Genomic DNA, 23,880 nt, shown 5'->3' on the forward strand with positions numbered 1-23,880 from the left:
CGGTAGGGGGTTTCCCATTGGTACAGGCATGTTGGGACTGGTTTTGGGGTCAAAGGTCAAGGTCACCACGTTGAGTTAAAGGTTAATGGTTTCCGGATGATAACTTGACTCTGGCTGAGGGGTTTCAACAGCAACGCTGTTATTTTTTTTATTGACGTTGGCGTTTTCATCGGTTTTCGAAACCATGTGTTTTCATAGAAAAAACTGGGGAAAACCTTCAACGGCCGGAACACGTCGGCCGAATGTTCTGTATTATAAGATACGCGGTTTTTTTCTACGCCATCTACTTCCGTCATGTTTTTCCGATATGATGTTATCATAGTCTGTTTCTATGGAGACGGCTCAACACGGTGCTGAACTTGTCGCAGCACTAAACTTGCACAAGTCCTTCCAAGTTCGGCGTGGGATATGCAGTCAGTGGTATGGTGCGTGTATGCACTGCAATGTTTTTACATTAACTCATAATATAATCATTACAATTAGTTAAGTTTCTGTGCTGAACGGTGGTTAAAAAGCTCTGTAGAGTTGTTTTATATAATCATTATCAAAACACTGGGAAGGCTTTTGCAAGTTCAGCGGCTGCAGGGCACCAGTTCAAGGATGGTTTCTATTTCTCAATAAGTAAGTGCGGTAAGACGTGACGTCACGGCGTAGCGCGACCGGATACAGAACCATGTGTTTTCACAATTGAGGCATATTTCCGCTGCAATTTCTCAGCTACTTATAAAATAAAACCACGCTGTCGGGAAGATATCGGAAACTCTGCCACGGACTTGGGCTACGCAGTACACGTTTGAATACACCATCGCCGTCTAGTCTGCAGTTTTGCAAGAAGCCCGAAAAGTTCAAACATTGATTTGTCGCCATTACACAGTGAGTTTGGAAAAGTTGTCAAGGGGTGTTGGTATACGTGTAAGTAACTTGTTTGCACACGTCTTTGCCTTTCTCACATCATCGGAAAATTTTGAAAATACTTTGGCCAAGTTAATATCATATTTGGGGACACATTACAATACAGACGCGGGCTACAACTTGATAGAACAATGCAGAGTATACACTCGGCAATTCTTGTGCTCCTTCTTCTTCGGTGTGCCGTGGAGGCCTCGGGTCCGGGTCCGGCCGGACCGAGAGGCAAACCCGGCTCGCGAGCTCCAGCAATACCGCGTGGGATACCGGGAACGTCAACACAACGACAGCCAACTGATGGTAAGAACCAAGCTATTTTGTACTTTACCGCTGGATATATCTTCCTTTTTTATTTAACGAGTATCGAGGACAATAATGCAAATGATAGTTGACCAATAAGAAGTGGGACGAACTTATGATGAAATGGAATACATGTAATAAATGGCCTATAAGGTTCTGTCGATAATGGTTGCTAGATTCAGTTGATTTAAAAATGGGTTTAAAATTATTTTTCTTGTATGCATTTACTAACAGTGAAATCTCGATAAGTCAAACTCTGATAACTAAAAAAAACCTGGTAAGTCGATCAAACAAAGAATCCGCATTGTCTTCAGTAGTAAAACTGATATATAAGCATGCTTAACTCAAACTCTGCTGAAGTCAAATTTTGAACCTGTTCCCTTGAGGTTTGACTTATCAAGATTTCACCGTAATTGGTCCCAGTAGTTAACAAGGAAATCAAGTATGAATTTTGGAGTTTGCGGTTCACGGTGCTGCCGCATGGAGGCCCTATCTCCATTGTGTTTCTCGCTTATAGTCTAACTTGCCGTCCAGTGAAAAGACTAGTTGTATAATGGTGGCACCACACTGCGCGCCACGCGCAGCCTTGGCAAACTTACTATTGGTTGAGGGAAAAGTTAGCGCGCGTGCCACCTGCACATTATGAGCGCGGTGCCGCCTTATCAAGCCTGAATCTCGAGCGACCGTATTGGAAAATACCAAAAAAAGTCTTTGAAGCGCGCCATTTTTTTCTAAAAAAAGGACAGTTGTTCACCTTTGAAATTGATGATATTTCGATGAGAGTTTTGTTTCATCTAAATGCAATTAACAAACCACAAACCGTCCCATAGGAAGGGTTTTCCTTTAAATTTGCAAATTGGTCATCAACCGCCATCACCATTCCAACGGACTGTTGTGCATGACCACATACCCATCCGGCTCCTTCAGTCGTAATTTTATACTTAACACCGGAGTATGAGTTCCTGTCATAAAACCACAACCTTGATCCCATTTCCTCCTTGAACTCAAAACTGATGGTGTCTCTTCGAAATTCGGTGCCAAAACGTGCGTTACTCTAATAATCTGGCACTTTCACTGTACCAGCTAATGGTAATGAAATGGTTCAATGCTAGGTAGGCATATGCCGCTTAAAGCTTGCAAGAACCTGTGCGACATTAAAGGGTTCATGCAGTTCATTTTTCTTGGGAACACATTTGTGCAACTTTCTACTCATCTTGAATGTATGAAAACTATTTGACATTCTATTGTGGCTAATTTGATTAAAAAGTGCACTTCTTTCAAACATGTAAAAACTTTCCACATTTTTCCCGACAACTGAGGGCGCTGTTGTTGTGATGTCATTTCAGGAAGACACTGTACGGTTTAGGGGTTTTCTGTTCAAATTGTGAACCCAAAATTTGCATACTGAAAGCATTTTGTGAGAAAGGGTTGCTTACTGCATTGTACTTGCACAATATGTAACGAATCATCAAAGAAAAGAAAATTTATGACAGCCAGATATCCGAAATTAACTTTTTGTGCTATAGGCTGTAACATTCAGGTTTCTGCCCGGAATGATATCACATTTTTGCTCATGAATATGGAAATTCGCATTGACTTAAGAACAGAAAAACACCAAAATACCCTTCATAATGGCAAAACGAACATTGATAGCATGGTTGCATATGCCCTTTTAATAAAAAATTAAAAGCGAGCTTTCCAATTCCCTTGTCTGTCGTCAAGTGAAGTTATAAACTTAACTTTGCTTTACGTTCATTCCTGAATCTCCACTGTCTAATCCATTGAAGCTTGTAACTTTTTAATTTCTTAAAATTCATTGGTTCACAGTCACGACCATCACGATAAGCAACACAACAGTGGGTCTGTGCAAAGACAAGCATTTCTGCAGTAGGCTTGGCTGTCAGCCGCGGGCTGATATACCCGCCCAACTCTGCTACTGCGATCCAGAGTGCGTGGCGTTTGACGACTGCTGTTACGACTACCCGGAGACTTGCGGGACGGATCAGGGGGCGGAGGAAGCCGATTTTGCTGGAGGAAGTAACACCGAAAATGAGGTTTGCCACTCAGATTTTTATGTTTTTCTTCTATTTTTCCTCCCTTTGGGTATCTTAACTTGATAAAAAAAAGCCGCAGTGACTCTTGGAGGAATGTTTTAAGGAAAAAGCTCCCAAAGAAACATTGTTTAAAGAGTCAATAAGATGAATTTGCTATCGTGAATCATACATGTACAGTGGAATGATGTTTTTCTTCAGTAATTGACTCTGGTCTTTTTAATTTCGATTTGAACAGATCGAGAATCTCTCCTGCATTTCACCGTACCGACGATCAAACAGCTACTATCTCGTCACCACCTGCCCTGCCGACGCTCCTGACGCCCAGACGGCTGTTCGATGTCGAGACCCACACCCAGATGACGGTTTATCCGCCGTTCCCTCGTACAGCAAGATCAGCAAGAAACACTTCCGGAACATCCACTGTGCCCTATGCAACGGGGAGAATCTGGCGGACTTAGTCGCTTGGAAAATAGTCGTTGAGTGCCGGAGCGAAAGTTTAAGCCTCAGAGCAGTCACTCTCCTGCAGAGCTCGATCAGAAATCTCCGCAGGGTGGAATCAGAGTTTAACTGTGACGTCATGATGGAGTTTCCGGAGGGGGACGCGGAGGAGGTTTCACCGCCACGTCATTGTTACCCGGATGTGGTCCATCAGTGTATAAGTCCCCAACATCCTCTCACCGACGCATGCGAGTCGTACACGGCCTACACCACGATCTCTCGACCGTACAGCGGAGTTTACAAAAACCCGCACTGTGCGTTGTGTAACGTCCCGTACGGGCCTGACCGATTAGAGTACGCCACGGATTGCCAGGAAGAACTACCTGTATTTTATCCAAATCCTCCAATCGGACCCTTTCCGCCGACGGCAGGACCCTTTCCACCGACGGCAGGTCCGGAACTGAAGCCCGGCAGGCCGGGTCCTGAGGGACAACCCGGTCCTGGAGGAGAACCCGGTCCTGGAAAACAACCAGGAGTCATTCCACCTATCTCTATCCTCTTTGATTTCCGCTCCGACAGCAGCGTGAGAATCGAACGAAACAGGGTGGTAGTGGTAGCTGAGAGAGTCCAATGTCCTGAGAATGAAGTCTACGATCCGTTCTCATCGGATTGTCGCAGATTGTCGTGTCCTGAAGGCTACCTTCTCAAAGAGAATGACTGCGTGCCCGACTTCAAGGCACTAGGACAGGGTTGCGGGGATACTGGTAATAGCGACATAGAAATGGAAGTGACAGTCGATGTGGGCGAGCTGTGCCGGGACAATCTCACAAATGTTGAAGATGATCCAGTTGGAAATATTGAGCTCTGTCTTGAGGAGTTTCTTGGATTGGATAAAGGCTCCTTGCTGGTTATATCTTCTACTCCATCACCGGCCGATGCCACTCCAGGACTCACTAATAATTGCACAGAGGGGATGCAGTTTTCATTTTCCGTCAACACAACTGTTAACACAACTTTGATGGACTTCCGAAGTGTCTCGAAATTAATCCTTCCGGATTCGTCACACTGCCAAACCATCGCTTCTCGCCAAACATGGTCTGTAAAACTCCACCAGAACTGCAAGGATCTTCCCAAATACAAATGCCCCGGGATCTGGTTAAACGATACCGAGTTTTCCCTCCCTTCGGAAAATGGTACAACCCTTGTCTACGTCAACGATTCCGCGTCTTGGTACGCGCTGAACCAGGCGATAATACGCGCCAACTTCCAAAAATGGGAAAATTCATTTAATCAATTTACTGACGTGCAGATATGTGCCGATCCAGTTCTAGCTTGCCCGCGTGTGGCTCTAAACTCGTCTCTTTTTGAAGAGGATGAAAACGATCCAGGATCGCTCATCTACATCCCAATGAAAAATGTTTTCAGGATGGATGAGTATATCAGAACAGAAGATGGCCAAATTGAAGTGTGTTCCTTTTATGAACCCAACGGCACCAAAAACAGCACCACAACAAGGAGATTTTTAGTTTTTTCAAGGCCGCAGCAAGTTCTTAGCCTCATCGGTAACATAATTTCGATGGTAGCTGCAGCCATAACTTTCATCACATACTGTGTGTTTAAGGAGCTTAGGAAGCGGATCAGCCTGGCGATAATGTCTCTGGTTGCTTGTCTCTTTCTGGCGCAGTTGCTTCTTCTGATCAGCGGCTCTGCAACCAGGAACCCGCAAGCCTGCACAGCAGTGGCAGTCTTGGGCCACTTCTTCTGGCTAGCCACGGTTCTCTGGACCGGGGTCTTGGCTTTCTCTCTCAACCGAGTCTTCGCCTCTATCTCTCAAATTCGGAGAATTGACGCCGACTTGAGAGTCTACGGTCTTCAGGCCATCTTCGCATTCGGTGGAGCCACACTCATAGTCCTCCCCTGCCTGATAATACATCTCTGTGGTTGCGCAGACCTCCCATTTTGGTACGGTAGCGAGAGCGTCTGCTGGATTGGCAATGGCTACGTCAATCTTGTAACCTTCGGAGTTCCCATAGGCCTGACGGTTCTTGTGAACACCGTGCTGTTCATCTTAACCATCCACGGAATGCGAGCTTCGAAGAAGCTGACCCAATCAGTGACAGACAAGTCGGAATTGCAAAAGATGCGGGAAGAACTTTTTATCTATATCAGGGTATGCACTTTTATCTATAGAGTTGTAATGGAATTATGTCGGACATCGCCACAGGTCCCCACAGGTCAATCATGTATAATAAGCAATTTGCGAGTGACGTGCGTAACGCATAGGGCCTACCCTTGGGATTTACGCTGATGTTACGCTGGCTTGCTCAGAATGCTTGACAAATTTGAACTTGAATTATCCAGACCAAAGACACTGTTGCTAATCACATGATTCGGGGAAAGCTCTTGCATGGTTACGTAAGAGACGCTCAGCACCAATACATTGTTCACCATTGGTGAGAATGGCACAAAAGACACCAGACCATGACGGAGCTGGTGGTTGCTAGCATAAAGGCTTGCCCCGAATCACGTGATGTTGCAAAAGTCCCTTTGGTCTGGAGAATGCAAGGTTAAAACGTACAAAGCATTGGATTAAGTCGCAAATGGATTATTGAGTCTGAAGGCAATCCACAAGCTATTCAAATGAGATATGTTTAAATATATCTCATTTGAATAGCTGTTCAAGAAATATGTCTTTATCATTATCCCTTAAAACCTGTGACCTGACCTGTGACTTGACTTGTGTGATAAGATTTGTGATTGACTCGATGTTAACTTTTGCAGAAAGAAGTCGACAACAATTACGTACAGCAATAAAGTAGTTAACCTTAACTTTCGATGCCTAAGGCCACATCCCGATCTTGTTTTCCTAGATTTCCAGTCTGATGGGCTTCACATGGATCTTCGGCTTTGCAGCGGCATTCAGTGACGTCACCGCTCTCTGGTACATCTTCATCATCCTCAACTCCTGCCAGGGGCTTCTCATCTTCCTCTCCTTCATCTGCAACAAGAGAGTCTGGCACCTCTGGAGGAACCGCCTTCGCCGTGATAGCTGGAAACCTTCGACGTCGGGACCCACGACCAACACGCCGCTGAAACCCAAAAGCGGCAATACTTTGTCGTTAGAAGCAACCAGTCATGTTTAAACGTGACAAACAATGCCTGCAGGGCCCGATGAGCCATTTCCAAAACCTCGGTTTCGGCATACTGCGTGGCTCCTTTACTTTTAGGCCGCTAGTTGTAGAACATTAGTGCTCATGCAGACTAGCTAACTATTATTTGAAAGTGCTCAATGATTGTAAAATATGAAAATGGTTTCGGTTGCTGAACACCATGACATACTGTGCAAAAACTGGCCTGTCATTTGGGCAATGATTGAGGGCGCTAGAACGGGTTCGATTCTAAATCGCCCTCATTAGTCGACCGAGCCCAATAGTGCACTGTGATTGGCTAGTTGTAGTCCACAACTGATTGTGCACGCACAGATTACCTATTTCCATTGGATATCATTGTTATAATTTAAATATAATGTGTATATATGTTATAATTTTAATTTAATGTATTATTTTAATTTGATAATCGAGCATGAGTCTTTCAGTACTTATTTTTCTTTGCTCTGACGCGACATTTAAAGAGGAGCTCTTTGTGCTAAGAAAAATAACACTCACAAATTTACACTTTTGTAAATTTATGTTAGCCGTAATATTCTTCAGCTGCACATCATTTATACATCAATGAAAACAGAAACTTTATTTAATTGTTAATTAAAAGGCTATACCCATCGCAACAGTACATATTTATCTGAATAAAATTGATTAATTAAATGGTAAGGCAAATATTGCATCCCGTTTCTGATGAACATGCAAACTTTTTGTATTTAAATTTAATTTTGTCGACCAACAGTTAAATCTTGCGCCATTAAGAGGGCGGTGTCGTGACGTAAAGATAGGGCGGGATTGATATTTTTCAATCTATATGAATTTTAAAAAAGAAAAAAAAGATGAAGCAGCCCAAAGTCGCTGATCTTTGTCTCAAGAGGGCGCCTTAATATCAGCCTGTGGTATGTATACGTTTTCGATTTTCCAAAACCCCAACTTCATCTAAAGATTCGGCTTCACCTCTGGCTACAGAATCATTTGAAAAGCCATTTATTTTTTTAAGAAATGGACAGTGCGCCTATATACGTTTGGCCTCTTTATAGGATTTGATATTCTTGAAGCAGGATATCGAACACTTTGAGGCATAGTCGCCCGAGATAAGGGCTTAATAAATTTCATGGAGTCGTATTTCCAAATGAACCGAGGTTTCAAAAACTCCTATGATACAATCCCAAAAAGGACAGGGAACGTAGGATCATGCTTGAAGCCAATCAACATTCTTTCTTATGATTGATTAGGGCTCTAGATACGTAAATCACCACGGTGCCGGTGTCATATGACAATCCGACTCCTGTGAAAATCGGACTCCTTTTACCTATTATTGGTTAATCCCTCGCACGTGACCAGTGGCGTAGCCAGGAATTTTTCAGTGGGGGGGGGGGGGGGGGGGGGGGCTGGAACATTTCATGGGGGCGTCATGTAGATCAATGATAATTTTTTTAGAAACTCAAAATCTCAGTGGGGGGGGGGGGGGCGATCGACTGGGGTCCGACAAGGTTTCATGGGGGGGGGGGGGCTGTCGCCCCCACGCCCCCCCCCCGTGGATACGCCACTGCACGTGACAATTCACTCTCCTATAAATATGCCATTTTTATAGGTTATTATCATGCTTACGCATGCGCAATACTACCAACGAGTCCATATTTTCGGATATTCACGCTAGCTACAACTGTCAAAAAGTGATCACCTTTTGAAGTCTCGATCACTTCCTTAATAGCTTATTCAATGAGGTTAGGTTACCAGTCTAACTAGGCAAAAGTGGTTCCTGCACGCGCGCACATTCCATCCACCGCCCAGACTAGCGACTATGCGTTTCATTACGTAATACCGCCGTATACCGAATAATAAGTCAGTACATAAAGTACTTCGCATTCCGCTTTCAATGTGTGCTTTTCTTCAAATGCCGTTTTAACGCTGCAATTTCCTGCAGTATACCTGCTTACAATGAGATAACCATACAGAGAGCACCCATGTACATGTACATGTACATGTATACGTTCGTTTTTAAGGTCATTCGGCAGTCCATTGACTAACCATAGACCATACAACACGGAATTGAACTTGTTGCAAGATGGGTGAGCGGTTTTTGCTTGTTGTGTTCTGGGTGCTGTTGCAACTGCTGTGCAGTTTGGCTCCGATTAGCTCCATGGCTCAACCCAACTCGTCTGATGTGACGGCATACCCTCCATTGTGGGTAGACGTACCCATGCTGGAATATCCGCCGCCGGACGATGGTAAGTTGTTACACAGTTATGACGTGACACTATTATTAAAGGAAATACATGTTTGTATTTTTTACCTATTTCCCCATTCACAAACATGTGGGCTACAAATAGTACCTTTTTTGTACAACAAATACGTTCATAATCAATTTTTGAAAACTTTTGCAACCTAGAGGCCACTCCACGATTGTGTACAAAGTCTATGGAGAGTCACGAAAATTTTCTAAGTATTTCCTAACCAAATTGGAAAAGTTTCTCAGTCCCAGATTCATGCATCTTTATTATTATAATTATACCATCATTTTAATTTTGCAATGAATGACCTTCATTAAGATGATATATGAAGAAAAAAGTGGCGTCAGGTTGCAACATTTTTCCCTCAATTTTCATGAAAATATATGAGCAAAATGAGCTATATTTTGTTTCGTTATTCACATGATTTAGTTCAACCATGGTTCAACAATGTATTGGAGTACATACATCATGTAAATATTGTACGTGAGGATACTTTTTTCCCAATCTTTAGTTGGTGCTGCATACAAAACTGATCAAGATGTTTTAAGTAAAATCTGATCCTCTAAAACTCTTGTTAAAGTCAAGGCCGGATCCAGAACACTTTTTTTGGGGGGGGGGGGGCAAAAACACTTTTTGTTCCCGAAAAAGTGGTCCAAAAATTTGCCGCCCATAATTTAATATTAAAAGCAAGGGGAGAGGGTGTAATTGTATTGTTTTTGTTGAGTTTTGTGGGTGGTGTACCCAAAGGCCGCCTTTTTTGCGACGTTACTAAAAAAAAACTGTGTTCTTTTTTTGGGGGGGGGGGGGGGCGGGGGGGGGGGCGGGGGTCATGGCCCCCGTTGCCCCCCCCCCCCCCAATCTGCTGTTGGGTAAAGTACATATATTTGATATGTATATCGGACAGATATTGGACATATGGTGAGATGTTTGTCTATTATTAACCAGCCACTAAATAGACACCATGTCATTCATGTCATTATTATCTATCTTTACTCCAGAGCACAATTTTCCATTTAGTGGTACAAAGTCTACCCAATCATTGTAGGAAGTCTTGGTCGGGGGGGGGGGGGGGTTGTAAAAACTTTCAGTTTGTAATTTATGACTGCAATAAAGAAAATGGCCTCTTTGTTGCGTATCCGTTTTCCTAGCTCTTCAAAACAGTTAAATAAATAATATATTTACGGCAGGGGAAAAAATCCTTTATTTTGTATCAAGTTCAAAATATATTTGTCTGTGGCCAACCATGGAGGAATAAGAAATATTCCTCCATGGGCCAACAGGGCCAAGAGAATAACAGAGAACTACCACTTGGCAGTTACGAGGTTTTTGACTTTGATTAAAACAAAAAAAGAGTACAACAGTAAATTTAATCTAAAAATTATTTACAAGGTTTGTTTATACACTATATATTCTTCCTTGTTTCGAGCTTAATTCAGTGAGGTATATATGTGAAAAGAGAAAGGTTATCTTTCTGTCCCAACTTGCTTCTTTCGCTTTTAATATGTCGGGTCAATGAAGGATTCGAAACACAGCCACTAATTTCATTAGGACTGAATATCATTTAAAATGTTGATCAAAATAGTAATAGCATGACTCCAATACCCCTCATCCAATGGAGAAATGGTATAGCAGCGTCTTTCCTGGAAAATGTGAAATAATTTTGTGTAAGGTACTTTGACTCTTGAGCGTCATGGCGGCTGGCTGTATTGAGTTTCTATCACTAACAGTAACATACGAAATAGTGCCAACAAACAAGTTGGCAGTTTTTAACAAACGAGGTATACAGTACAGTGCATACCAATGTAAACACCCGCCGGCGCGTGCCGCATTCCTCCCGTGCTGACTATACCCATGGAGCTATAAACACAGCTCCATGCTATACCAAAGCGCGAAGGTTACATCTCACCAATCACAAAGTGACCTCAAGACTTCCATTGATGACAGCCCGGCTCTGTTGTTACCGCGCGCCCCAGTGTGTGTGCATACCGTACGGTATGATTCATACCAATCGAATTATAACCTAACTTCTATTTAAAGGCAAATTTTAGGTACAAATCGTAAATCGATGCCACGCGAGTTTGTATAATTTCTCCGCCGGAGTTGCATTCCTTTCCTGGTTGGAGGCACAGATATTGACATGACATTAAGAGATTCATAAACCATAATTTCTTACTCGGAAACTTTTGCTTCTTTCTGAATCCTTCAAATTCTTCACCCTGCAGGAGTCCCATCTTGGATGTTCTCCACTGTACATTCCTGACTCTGCAATATCTTTCGAAAACCTTCTGGTTATATTTTGGTTTTCCAATCAATTCATCATACATAATGCCATACACAGGTGAATGCACCAGTGAACGGGAGACTGTGCATCACACAGTCCATTTTCAACTATCGGCCTCTTTCATCGTCATGAAAGAGGCCGATAGTTGAAAATGGATATTGCAACCTCCATGTTTTACTACTTCCGGTTTCTCAGTGCTTCTCAGTGCCACGTGCTTGAAGCTTCTTAAACCATTAAAGCTATTGAAATTTGATCATTTAACCTTGGTTTCAGAGAATATATTTCCGTATATCCTACACAATGCTTAAACTTAAAGAAAATATATGTCCGTGTGCTCGAAATACAAATACCTAAAGGGACATAACATATGCCGGTTACTTCTCCATAGAGAGCATCAATTTCAAAGGCTATATCTTTGCTCATAGACATGTTTACATTTTCTCGTTTGATGCAGTCACTACAATCACTTTAACGAATACATCTGTGGGTCTGTGCACTGACAAGCATTTCTGCAGTAGTCTTGGTTGCGGCCCGTCTTTCTTTTTCGGTGTGGCACGCCACGAAATGCCTCCTCTCTGCCATTGCGACCAAGCCTGCGTGTTCTACGACGACTGCTGTCACGACTACGCAGCGACGTGTGGGGAGCAAACATCACCAAGCACCGATACAAGAAATGTGAAAATCGAGGTTGGTTTCGAGGATTTGATTTCTAAACAACTTTCATAGCATGATTTGCGTGTCCATAAACCCGCTTCAGAAAATATGACCTTATTTCTGTTTCGTTCTAATTATGTCGTGTGAAATGCTTGCCAGGTAGGTTCAACTATCATTACATGTTTAGTTAAAGGTAATATCCATGTACAACATTTGCAAACATAAGAAAACAAAACTACCAAATTATTGTGAAATAAGCATCCTGTGAAATCATGGCACCTGGTGTGCTGTCGTTTTCAAGAACACTTTGCAAGGTTTTTTTTATCAATTTCCAACGATGGTCCGACAATCGTTTGAAAAATCCTGACTTTTTGGTGCATGTCAGCTAGTCTGGTTCCCTGACCTGACAGTTCCCCCGGACGTCTATAAATCGCTCCTATTTCGTCTGAAGTAGGGCAGGGAACGAGACTACAACACTCTAAAAAAGCATTAGTCAGATTTGACTAGAAACCAGTCAAATTTGACAGGCCATTCAGGGTCAGCTGGGTGCAACTGAAAATCAGTCAATCTGACTAGATTTTTCCAGTCAGTATTATTGACTTTGGAAAAATAGTTATGCAAGAAACTGAAATTGGAGTCGAACCCAACTACTTTTTCCAGTCAAAATATGAAGCTTTGCATGTTTAACTAAATTCCTAGTCAATTTTCAATAACTAGGAAAACCAGTCAATATTTTGACTAAGTTGTTTTTTGAGTGAAGAACGGCATCTTTTCTTGGTGTTCCAGAATCTATGAACACAAAACTTTAAACAAGTCAGTGTTACAATATTTATGCGATAAAATACGAACCCCAAAATCCATTCATTTCTGAAACTTACTGCAAAATCAAAAGTTGTATATCAACATTAAGGACTCCTGCAGGATGTCAATTATCAGTTTATGTTTCTTCTCGGGGATTTGTATACTTCCAGAGAAAATATTGAACCAATGCATATTTTTTGTAGAGAGCCCGGATGATTTTTTATTGTCGAACTGCCTTTAGCGCTGAAATTGGACCTTTAAATTTGTGCGGTAACAAAATGCTGTTCTAGAAATAATTATCTCTTGGTGTCTAGAAATAAAATCTCTTGGTGTCCAGATAGAACTTGAATATGACACTCGCAGCCATCTGTATACAGCTCTTTAATGTACCGCGATATACCTCCCTTTGGTATTGTAGATGTCGACTTTCGGGCATTCAAAAAGAATTTATGAGGTCGGGACTATGAAATGCACGCAGTAGGCCTTACTCAACGCAGCAGGTGAATTTTGTAGTGTCCAATGACGCGAGGTTTAATTAATCTCCATAACAATTTTAATAGGTTTCTGATACAGAAATGGGCCTTGAATTGAAACTTCATTGAGATAATCTAACCCTGTATGATCGGTTTCCTGTCAATTACGCTGAACATTATCTACTATTCTGTAACTGATAACAGCTTCTGGATTTCATTTCGACAGCGTGACAGTTTCTCCTGCGTTTCATCTCGTAAGTTTCTAGCAAGCACCTACCTTCTTGTCAGTGTCTGTCCTGAAGATTCTGACGCCCAGACGGCTGTTTCATGCGAAGACCCTGGTGCCGATGACGCGCTGGCTGCGATTCCCTGCTATAGCAAGAACAGCAGTTTGCATTTCAGGAATGTGTATTGCGCCCTCTGTCATGGGGAAGGAATGGCAGACATTATCCCATGGAAGGTCGTCGTTGACTGTGATCTCAATCCGTGGCAATACGAAACGGCGAGAGAACTTCTGCTAAGTTCCATAAAAAATCTCGATCGGATTGAGCAAGAACTCGGGTGTGTCGTCATCATCCGCGCCCCAGAAATGGACGACGTCACGAAGACGGCACGCGCGTGTTATCCGGATGTCAAAGGTCGCTGCGCAACGCAGCAGGATCCACTGAGTGACGCCTGCGCGTCTTACACGGCACTCACGACGGTGGATGGCCAAGGAAGTCTGGAGCTATTCAGAAACCCGCACTGTGCTCTTTGCAACCTCCCCAATGGGCCTGACCGAGTGGAGTATGCTACAGACTGCAGCAGAGACTTTCCGGTATTCTACCTATCAGGCATGTTTCCGAGCTTTCATGGTGGAACTTTTGGTGGAACAGATGATCAGCTTCTTGGTGCACGTCCAATGGGTAGAATGTCTCCACCAATTTCTATTCTCTTTGATTTTCGAGCTAGTAGCGATGTTAAGATCGTTCAGGGTAGAGAGTTTCAGATTGCAGAGACAGTCCAGTGTCCTCGGAATGAGGTCTACGATCCTTTCGACTCGCGTTGCCGTCGATTGTCGTGCCCCAACGGCTACCTTCTCAAGGACAATCAGTGTGTCCCAGACATAAATGTCTTGGGGCATGGCTGTGGGGACAATGTCGACATGATCGTTGAATTAACAGTCAATTTTGGTGATTGTCTGGGAGGTCTGTCAAAGGATGAAGATGCTCAACGAATTGGAGACATTCAGCTGTGTCTTGAAGATTTCCTTGGATTTGAGCAGGGGACCTTGCAGGCTGCAGCTTCCACCCCTGAACCAACCATTAATTGTCCAAGGGGTGTCGCTTATTCATTCTTTGCCAGTTCAACTGGCGAACCCTTGAAGAACTTCCAGGAATTACAAGAGTTGTCCCTTCCAGCGACTCCATATTGCCATATATTTGATGCCAAAGCAATGTGGTCCGTAGAATTTAAACAACACTGTGAACATTTACCCAGAGACAAATGTACAGGGCGCTGGTTGAATGACACCCAGTTCTCCCTCCCTGTTCAGAATGGTACAACCCTTGTCTACGTCAACGCGTCCGCGTCTTGGTACGCTCTGAACCAGACGATAATACGCGCAAACTTCCAAAAGCGAGAACAATCATTTGAGCAGTTTACTCACGTGCAGATCTGTGCCGAACCAACCCTGGCATGTCCCTTGATGGTTTTGAACTCTTCTCTTTTCCATCCCGACGAAAACGACCCAGGGTCAATCATCCACAATCGCACGGGAAGAGTTTTCAGGAGTGATGAGTACGTAAGAACTGAAAGTGGTGGGATTCAAGTTTGTTCATTCTTTGACAGCAACGGTACCCGAAATGGCACCACATCTACCTTCTTGGATTTCTCAAAACCTCAGCAAATCCTGAGCCTGATTGGTAACATCGTCTCAATGTCAGCAGCAGCCGTTACTTTTATCACATACTGTGCTTTCAAGGAACTCAGACAGCGAATCAGTCTAGCGATAATGTCTCTGGTTGCTTGTCTCTTCCTAGCACAGTTGCTTCTTCTAGTCAGCGGCGCTGCAACCAGCAACCCACCAGCTTGCACAACAGTGGCAGTCTTGGGTCACTTCTTCTGGCTTTCAACAGTTCTCTGGACCAGTGTCTTGGCGTTCGACCTCAACCAAACTTTCGCCTACAGTTCTAAGATCCGAAGGCTTGACTCCGACAAGCGGATATACCTCCTGCATGTAACTTTCGCCTTTGGAGGAGCTATGCTTATCGTCCTGCCGTGCTTGGTGATACACCTCTGTGGTTGCACAGACCTTCCATTTTGGTATGGCAACGAGAATGTCTGCTGGATTGGCAATGGCTACGTCAACCTTGTAGCATTTGGAGTTCCCATAGGCGTAGTGGTGGTGGTGAATGGCATTTTATTCGCATTCACCGTTCGTGGGATACGTTCTACGAATAAACAGAGCAATCCTCTCAAACACACTGACAAGACGGAGCTGCAAAGAATGAGACAAGAGCTGATGGTCTACATAAAGGTGAGAATCATTTGAGTTGCCCTTCACCTCCTGAAAGCCCTTATAAACTATCTCATGAAACCAAGAGATTTGGACTTTGTTACGCTTGCCTGTTGACATTATTGTGGACAAGCAGTCATTGCCATTAGTCAATAGGCCCTACCATATGTGATCTATATTGGTCTTCATAGTCTCTCTTGTGTTGGTGTACCTCCGTTTCCTGAAATTTGATTTCTTGGATGGAGCCATCATTGCAAAACACTGCATGTTACCTTTCTCAGGCTTTGTAAAAAAAATTGTACAGGGTGAGTAAAAAAAACCCGAAACCCAAATGTCGGGACCATTTTTTTTAGTGAAGTAATGCATGTAACACTTTTATAAAGTTGCGTCCACGGATCACAAAAAGGTAAGTGTTCTCCAGCAAAACGACAACAATTCACATAGGGATGAATGTACCTTTTTGTGATCCGTGGACAGAACTTTAAAATGGTGGTTGTGTTTAAAATTCCGTTACTTGAAATGCATGAGTGATTTGAATAATTCTTGTGTAACCATAAGATTCTTGTACCATAAGAAAGCTTAGTGAATTGGGCTTTAATATTCTAGATATTGAAAGTGCTACATGCAGAACATCATTAAAACAGTGGTCCCGACATTTGGGTTTTGGGCTGTTTACTCACCCTGTATTATGTGGCTTTAGACATCAACGAAGCATGGACACCTTTTGGCAGTACACAATACTTCCTTCATCCATGACATCATGGCAATCCTTTCTGATAACATCTACTCTTGCTTTCAAACTATCCAAACTTTTTCCTAGATTTCCAGTCTGATGGGTTTCACGTGGATCTTTGGCTTTGCAGCGGCATTCAGTGACGTCACCGCTCTCTGGTACATCTTCATCATCCTCAACTCCTGCCAGGGGCTCCTCATCTTCCTCTCCTTCATCTGCAACAAGAAAGTCTGGCGCCTCTGGAAGAACCTGCTCTATGCTGGAAGAACCGAGAAAGGTTCTAGTTCCTACTCCACTCGTTCTTCGACGCGGCCGATGTTAAAACACCGAAGTGGGAGTAACAGCAGCACCTCTACGCGCAAGACGACCGTGACTGAACTGTAGCCAACTTGGGACCAACAAGCCCTGCCCCGTGACGCTCTGATCAATCACGGCCTTGATTAACGTCCGTCACAACCTCGTTTCCATGGGTACAATCTTGTTACGCCATGTTGTTTCCTATCATGCCTTGCGCGATCTTAGTGAAGGAACGCACACGCGCCCGTGGAGTACGCGAGGCTGCGTCCGTCATGCGTGCACAAAAGTCAGACTCAATACGCTGGCGGCTTGAACATGCCTTGTGGCAGTGTATCACGAGAAAGCCATTTTTGGTCGTGTTCTCAATAACTTGTTTTATAAATTGTGAACTGTTGAAAGGGATGGTGCCAGACTATTTAAGCATTCTAGCCTCACTTTCAATTTAACTTAAAATGTGGCTTTAAACATTAGGTGTATTTAATCACAAATTTTAAATAATTCATCAGAGCAGATTGGTATTAAATTGTAATAACTTTATGTAATTGCTTTCATTTCTATTCGCAAGTTTCAGAAATGAAGATTTTACCTCGCTTTCAATTTAATATGGCCGACTCGTGAATAAAGCCCAATGGAGAGGCTAGGCTAGGCGCAGCTGCAGGTGTTGTATGTTTCCAACGTGCGCAGTGGGCGGGGCTTAATTCATAGGTCCATTATATGGAGGTGTTTCTTGCCTAGGTTACCAGCCAAATTACACGCCATGTATAATTATTGCGACTGGTTCTCAACTCATTTTTGCTAAGCATATAAATTGCCAAGCTTCCTTTTGTTTCTGCTCAGGGGTTAAGTGATATTGGTCTAGGGCCAGTTGTATGGAAGTGCTCATTAGGCTTTTGTTTGGTTACCAGCCAAAGCTTAGTGGGCATGTTATGCAGACCGCTTTGAACTGGTTCTCTGCTGATTTTTTGCGAAGTAGCATATTGCTAAGCACTTTTTCAGCTCTTCAGCATGAAATTTAGTCTGAGGATCCGACATTAACGTGGGCAGAGCCACGGTTTAACGTCTGATATTATCATTTGTTATACCTCTGTCTTGAATACTGTATTTTCATTGGCCTAGAACGATCACGTTAAAGTTTTTAAAAAGTTATGGCACACTCCCTGTGGATATCCCACAGGGAGTGTGCTAATGACTTGCGTACGATACGGTGTGAAACGCTTATATCGTTGGTACCCACGCTATTTTCAACATGTTTTCACACATGAGTGGGAGCAGCGAACTTGCAGACGAGGCTGTTCCGAGCATGCGACATACATGTTAGTTGGCGTTTGAGTGTTGTGTTTACTGCTGTTTGTTTTTGTGATTTTTACATCAAAATCCAAAGAATCCAAGACAGAGGTATAACAAAACAATTGTTGACCGCTGTGATGTGGGATATGACGTTTTAAACACCCTCGGGCGCATAGCCCCCCTCGGGTGTTCAAAACGTCATATCCCACATCACAGCAGTCAACAATTGTTAATAGAGCATGTACATTTTATGCGACCCCGCGCGCCAACCAATCGGAGTGGTTTTAGGGACTGTGGCGTGATTTCTATCAGAAATGTGGACTAAGCTGTGGATTGGTCAATTTGGGTGCCATGTCTTTCACAGTCTTTGTAATATACAATGTGTTACGGAAGACCTGATAGAAGGCGTTCGCTGAATGGTCAGAATCTTGAGGTCAGGACACAGGCTTGTTTTGCGTTATTAATCGCCGAATCTGCATTATTATAGACCCGTGCTGTGCAATGGGATATTCCATAAACTGCATGAAATTGGGCCTTGGTGATTTTTTTGAAAGAGTATTTATTTCGTTCACAAGCAATGGGCCCTTGTTAGAAAGGCATTGTACTATTAGAAGGGGACTAACTGTAACTAAATGATTGTTTGAATAATAATTTGTTTATTCTAAGATGAGGATATAGACGATTAGACTTGTCTTCGGTTGTTTCTGCCAACAGTTGTTTCTGCCAACAGTACAACCAAGTACTCATTAGACAAGGCATTTGTCTCGCATCAACTGGGAGGCAATATTGGTGCTCCTTGTGTCCCGTGTATAAAAGAGGCTTGTTTTGCAATCTACAGAATTTTCGAAGCTTCAGTTTTGTTAAAGCATGTGCAACTTGAAAAGGCTCGAAATATAGCAGGTACTTCATGCATAACAGTGTTGACTACAATGTATATATATATATTAACATCATACTAAGCTATTGCTGCATTTTTGTTGGCATTCTTTCAACTCTTAGCCAAGAGTTAGTCAACAATTGAGTACAGCTGTTTAAGTTATGACATACAGCTTGTTTAAAATGAAACAAATATTTGTGCTGCATACGTGTATCTGTTTCTCTCAAACAAAATATTTATTCTAATAATCAACACAGCAAAGTTAGATTTGGATAACACAGTCATAACTTGTTCATTTGAGGGTAGTTTTTCAAGCGGAAACTAAATCTCATAAAATTTGGACTTAAGTTATGACACACAGCTTGTTTAAAATGAAACACATATTTGCGCTGCATACATGCATCTGTTTCTCTCAAACAAAATTATTTATTCTAGTAATCAACACAGCAAAGTTATATTTGGATAACACAGTCATAACTTGTTCATTTGAGGGACGTTTTTCAAGCGGAAACTAAATCTCATAAAATTTTGACTTGATACATGAAAATCAACACAAAGGGTAAAGGTTTAAGGTAATTCTTTAAAAAGTTTGGTTGCCAAATGTAAACTTTGAACACAGGGTGTCGTCGTATTATTATTAAATAATTTGCAAACAAAATCTGGATGCATACTATATGTTTCAATAGTGAAAGCTTAATATTGCATGAATTAAAGAGTTACTTTTCCACACAAAAAAACTACAACGGTGGTGTACAATGTAGACAAATTCATGTGTGGTGTTTATGATTCTTGATAACTGTTACCATGAACTAACAGATTCGCTTCTGCTGCTATAAATGCTGCCAAATTACGTCTTTTTAAGTGGGGAGGGGGTGTGGCTAAAGAAATCGTTAAACAACCCTGTGTTTTTAAGTAACAATTCTTCAACTACTTTTTTTTCTTTTCCATTAGACCATGCAGCTTTTCATTTATGAGCTTATACTAACATTCACTCATTTCCCCCTATATTCTTAAAACATCAACAGTAAATACACCCAAAGGATCTTTTTAGTCAACTTCTGATCAGTTTTAAATCGGTGTCGAAAAAACAAACTATAATACATTTTTTCAAAAGGAGGGAGGCCTGATTCTGGCACGGGAACAGAAAAAGGACTTTTTTTCGAGGACGAAGCTAGCGGGTGTTCCATTCTTTCCTCTCCTTGAATTCTCTTTCTACTTCATCCATGAAGGGTTTCAAGTAACGGACGTCCTGATTTGGAAGAGAAAAAAAGGATAAAACCAAAATAATAACCTTCTGGCAAATCCAGGTTGAAAACTTTTATGTAAACAAACAACTTTTATGGGCCCGAGTTTTCTGAAAACCTGTCTTCTACAATTTATGTTCTTGAACTAAACTGCCGAAAGGAATGGCTTTCGTGAAACTTGACTAAATTTGGAATTAAATTCGATAACAAAATGTGCATACTGAACCTAGTAACCGTCAACATCACACCCGTCAGTCACATGACAGTGTATCGTCCAATTGGGTTTATCAAGTCCAAAGCGATAAAACGCCAGGCACATAATTGTTGACGAGTAAGTTTTTTCCAATTTTTTTTAAAATTTGGCTGCATAATGCGTTGATACACATTGATACACATACACGTTGACAATAGGTCTCTCTTAAATGAGGTCACTTCCTACAGGTTGACACACGCATTGTGGCGCGCATTAGCTGCGCCGTATTTCACAGAAATTTCTAGCAACATGCGCGCGTGTTCAGAACATTTTGCACACTGATGGTGTTGAACACGCAGTTGTAATTGTCCTACGAAGATAATGTACTATGAGAGAGATCTATATTCCTACATAACTTTTCTTCCTCAATCCTACAAAATGTTCTAAAACTTCCTAGTGGATTTTAAAGGATGCAGGGACACCGTTGATAAAGTTTCAGTGGCACAAAGTTAGTTACCTCTTCATATTTTGTCCATTCTTCCTTGGGCAGGACACCGTGCCTAATTGACAGGTTAAACGCTCGCTTGATGCGGAACGCCCTCTCGTTGTACTGTTCCTCGGGCAGGCGTCGTAGGGCTTCCGACACGACAGGCGTCATGCGTAGTGTGTCATCACGCAGGAGTCCTGTCAAAAAGATAAACAAAAGCTACCTTGTTATCAACTATGGGGAGGTACTAACCCTTATACCGCACTTGACGACTTGTATTACAACTAATTAGTAACTAAGCTGTTTATGCATTCCACATTACCCTACATAGTGGTGTTTCCTTACGTGGTGCACTTCAACGTTTCCCCCGACTTTTCTCATGCAGTGTTGCCAAACTTCTTTGTTGACAAACTTCAAATTCATTCAGTTAAATACTGGTATGTTTACCTTAACCTCAACGCCCTAGGCATTTTTGCTAGGATGCAACCTAAATCCTGAAAAAAATCCTCCAACTGGCCTCATGGAAAAATAGCATATAGCCTCAATCCTGCAAATTCCTCCATTATTTCTTGAATATGGTCCGTGGAGGGGTGACCACTGCCTGAATCCTGCAAAATCCTGCGGCAGAGACTGTCAATATGTTGAGGCTATGCTAGTGACATCCTGGAGCAGTGCGGAGGATTTCAAGCATAATCCAGGCCTACATTTATGCATGGCTGAGCAAAAACAACACAAGGTCTGGCCCAAGACCTTGACAAAGCTCATCCTACGAAATCAGTAACGCACTTTTGCCATGTAACCTCAATCCTCCAAATTCCTCCACTTTGGCAAAGAGGATTTTGAAGGATTCAGGGCGGTAAGGGTTAATAATGCTTGCTGTTGAACCTTTGTTAAAAATTTCAGTGTCATGAAATATAGTGCGAAATTCAGACACGGTGGCTGCCGGAAATTGGGCACAAAATTGGTTGAGTGTTCCTTAATGTGGTGCACTTGAACAAATCTTTTAAGTCCTAAGTTAATATTTAAATTTTATGCGCAAATCATTGACACTGCATTTACCACAAGTTTAGGTAGGCCTTAGTTCACAAGGTGCAATAGAGCATTTACGAAATCTTGGTTTGATTTTCAGCTTTGGGTTCGAGTTCCAGCTTCACAATATATCATAATTTACCACAGCTGAAGCATTTTCAGATGCCACACATGGCATCAAAACAACTTGAAGGTAAGAAATACTCCAACAGAAAGAAAAAATGTAGTATCCAGACGCAACTTCTTAGGTCGTGTACCAAGTCTAAGGAGAGTCGAGTGCCTTTTCAAAGTATTGGAAACATGTTGCAACCTGACCCCACTTTTTTCTTTATATATCATCTCAATGTAGGTCAGTCATTGCAAAAATGACGATAAGACATGAATCTGGGACTGAAAAACATTTCCAAATTTTGTTAGGAAATACTTGAAAAATTGTCTTGACTCTCCATAGACTTTGTACACAACCGCTGAAGTGGCGTCAAGATGCAACATTCTTTCCCAACAGAATTCTTACTACAAACCTAATTGGTTAAATCCAGCTCTGGCGTAATACCATTTTCGCAGTCCTTCCCAAAGTCCTGCAAAATGATAAAATTCAGTTTTTAAAGTAATTTATCAATATCGGCAATATGATGCAAGAGATTCCATTGGGCCTATTCCATGTAAGGTAATAATATTAATAAACATCAAAATTCAAATGTCAGCTTGGTGAACTACAAAGTGTGAAAACTTTACATGAGTAAAAATTTAATGAGTCTGAACGCTCTCCATGATTTATACACGAGAACAATCATGACGACAATATGCCAGTTCTGTATTCCAACTGCATATGTGCACAACAAGATTCGATGACTTTTCTTTTTGAGATAAAAGCATCGGATAAATGCACAAGGCTATGGGAGGGGGGGGGGGGGGGGGGACGTGGTAACCGAATCTGCATTCTGTGCAATTTTAAGTCCAATCAAAAAGAGATGGAAACTTTAAGCTTCATCGCACAAAAGTTTGAACACACAACCCCACAACACAAGACACCAGTTTAACAATGTTTAAACACTTTGCTGTCCCAACCGCCAACGTTTTTTTTTTTTAATATAACTTCAGAACACGACGATTGCTTTAATTTTGCTTGTACCCCACTATGCTTTTGCACGCATAGTCGCATAGGCCTACAATGCAATGTTTTATCTCGAAAAAAAATCGTCAAATCTTCAGACCAGTTTTACGTATCCCCCAAGTATCCCCCCCCCCCCCCGCGTTTTCGGTTGCGCGGCCCGGCAGTCGCAAAAACGAGGTAGGCCAAGGCCCCGAGTGAAAATGAAATACGCTTGCGATCAATTTGAAAAGTTTGTATAGAAAGTTTCCTGAAAAAAGTGATGGAATTTAATTCACAATACTATCTAATGTTGAAGCTACATATCTAAACAAATCTTTTAACAGCAAAAGCAAAGTTTTGATCGGTACGGTTTCAGTCAAAATCAGTAGAAGAATATCCCGGCGAAATTTACCTCTGCTCTGTGACGCCATTTTGATTTCTGGAAAGAATTGTCGCTGGTGGTGGGTTGCATGCAAAGATCAGATTTACATTGAAATCCACATAGTGGTCGACAGGGTACCAGCGTAAAACGCCGGCTGCTTAATATTAAAGAGGCACTCCGTTCCCAATTAATCATGTATAGTAATTAACATGCAGAAAAACATATTTCATATGAAAGGAAATTAAGATTACCATTATCACATTTTATTAAAACTGTTTGAAGTTCCAAGCAAATCTGGTTCAATATTCATTACTGTTCATGGGTTCATCATATAACACTGCACTGTTAAAATAAGTGAACTCTACTACTGTAGTTATATGTACATGTACTATTATGTCACGAAAAAAAATAACATTTCTTTCTTTCCAATTCTGAATTATTGATAGACAGACATTTTATTCA

At 42.0% G+C, this 23,880-nt stretch overlaps 3 protein-coding genes across 3 annotated transcripts; 2 read left to right on the top strand and 1 right to left on the bottom strand.

Annotated features, from left to right (window-relative positions):
• The first annotated feature begins 650 nt into the window (after positions 1-650).
• Positions 651-7,482, top strand: LOC119724383. Its single transcript, XM_038195411.1, has 4 exons — positions 651-1,206; positions 3,034-3,260; positions 3,496-5,868; positions 6,569-7,482. The coding sequence occupies exons 1-4, from the start codon at positions 1,044-1,046 to the stop codon at positions 6,839-6,841; spliced, it is 3,036 nt and encodes a 1,011-aa protein (XP_038051339.1). The 5' UTR covers positions 651-1,043; the 3' UTR covers positions 6,842-7,482.
• A 1,144-nt stretch (positions 7,483-8,626) lies between these two features.
• LOC119724384 lies at positions 8,627-17,938 on the top strand. The gene is made up of 4 exons (XM_038195412.1): positions 8,627-9,087; positions 11,826-12,058; positions 13,526-15,817; positions 16,617-17,938. The coding sequence occupies exons 1-4, from the start codon at positions 8,925-8,927 to the stop codon at positions 16,911-16,913; spliced, it is 2,985 nt and encodes a 994-aa protein (XP_038051340.1). The 5' UTR covers positions 8,627-8,924; the 3' UTR covers positions 16,914-17,938.
• A 1,454-nt stretch (positions 17,939-19,392) lies between these two features.
• Positions 19,393-23,542, bottom strand: LOC119724386 (cytochrome b-c1 complex subunit 7-like). The gene is made up of 4 exons (XM_038195414.1): positions 23,449-23,542; positions 22,465-22,521; positions 20,945-21,111; positions 19,393-20,239 (listed from the first exon to the last, which is right to left on the bottom strand). Exons 1-4 carry the CDS (start codon positions 23,465-23,467, stop codon positions 20,162-20,164), a joined length of 321 nt encoding a protein of 106 aa, XP_038051342.1. The 5' UTR covers positions 23,468-23,542; the 3' UTR covers positions 19,393-20,161.
• Between the last annotated feature and the right edge of the window lie 338 nt (positions 23,543-23,880).

Source organism: Patiria miniata, unplaced genomic scaffold (assembly GCF_015706575.1).
Source record: "Patiria miniata isolate m_02_andy unplaced genomic scaffold, ASM1570657v1 HiC_scaffold_18, whole genome shotgun sequence".
Lineage (NCBI taxonomy): Eukaryota > Metazoa > Echinodermata > Asteroidea > Valvatida > Asterinidae > Patiria > Patiria miniata.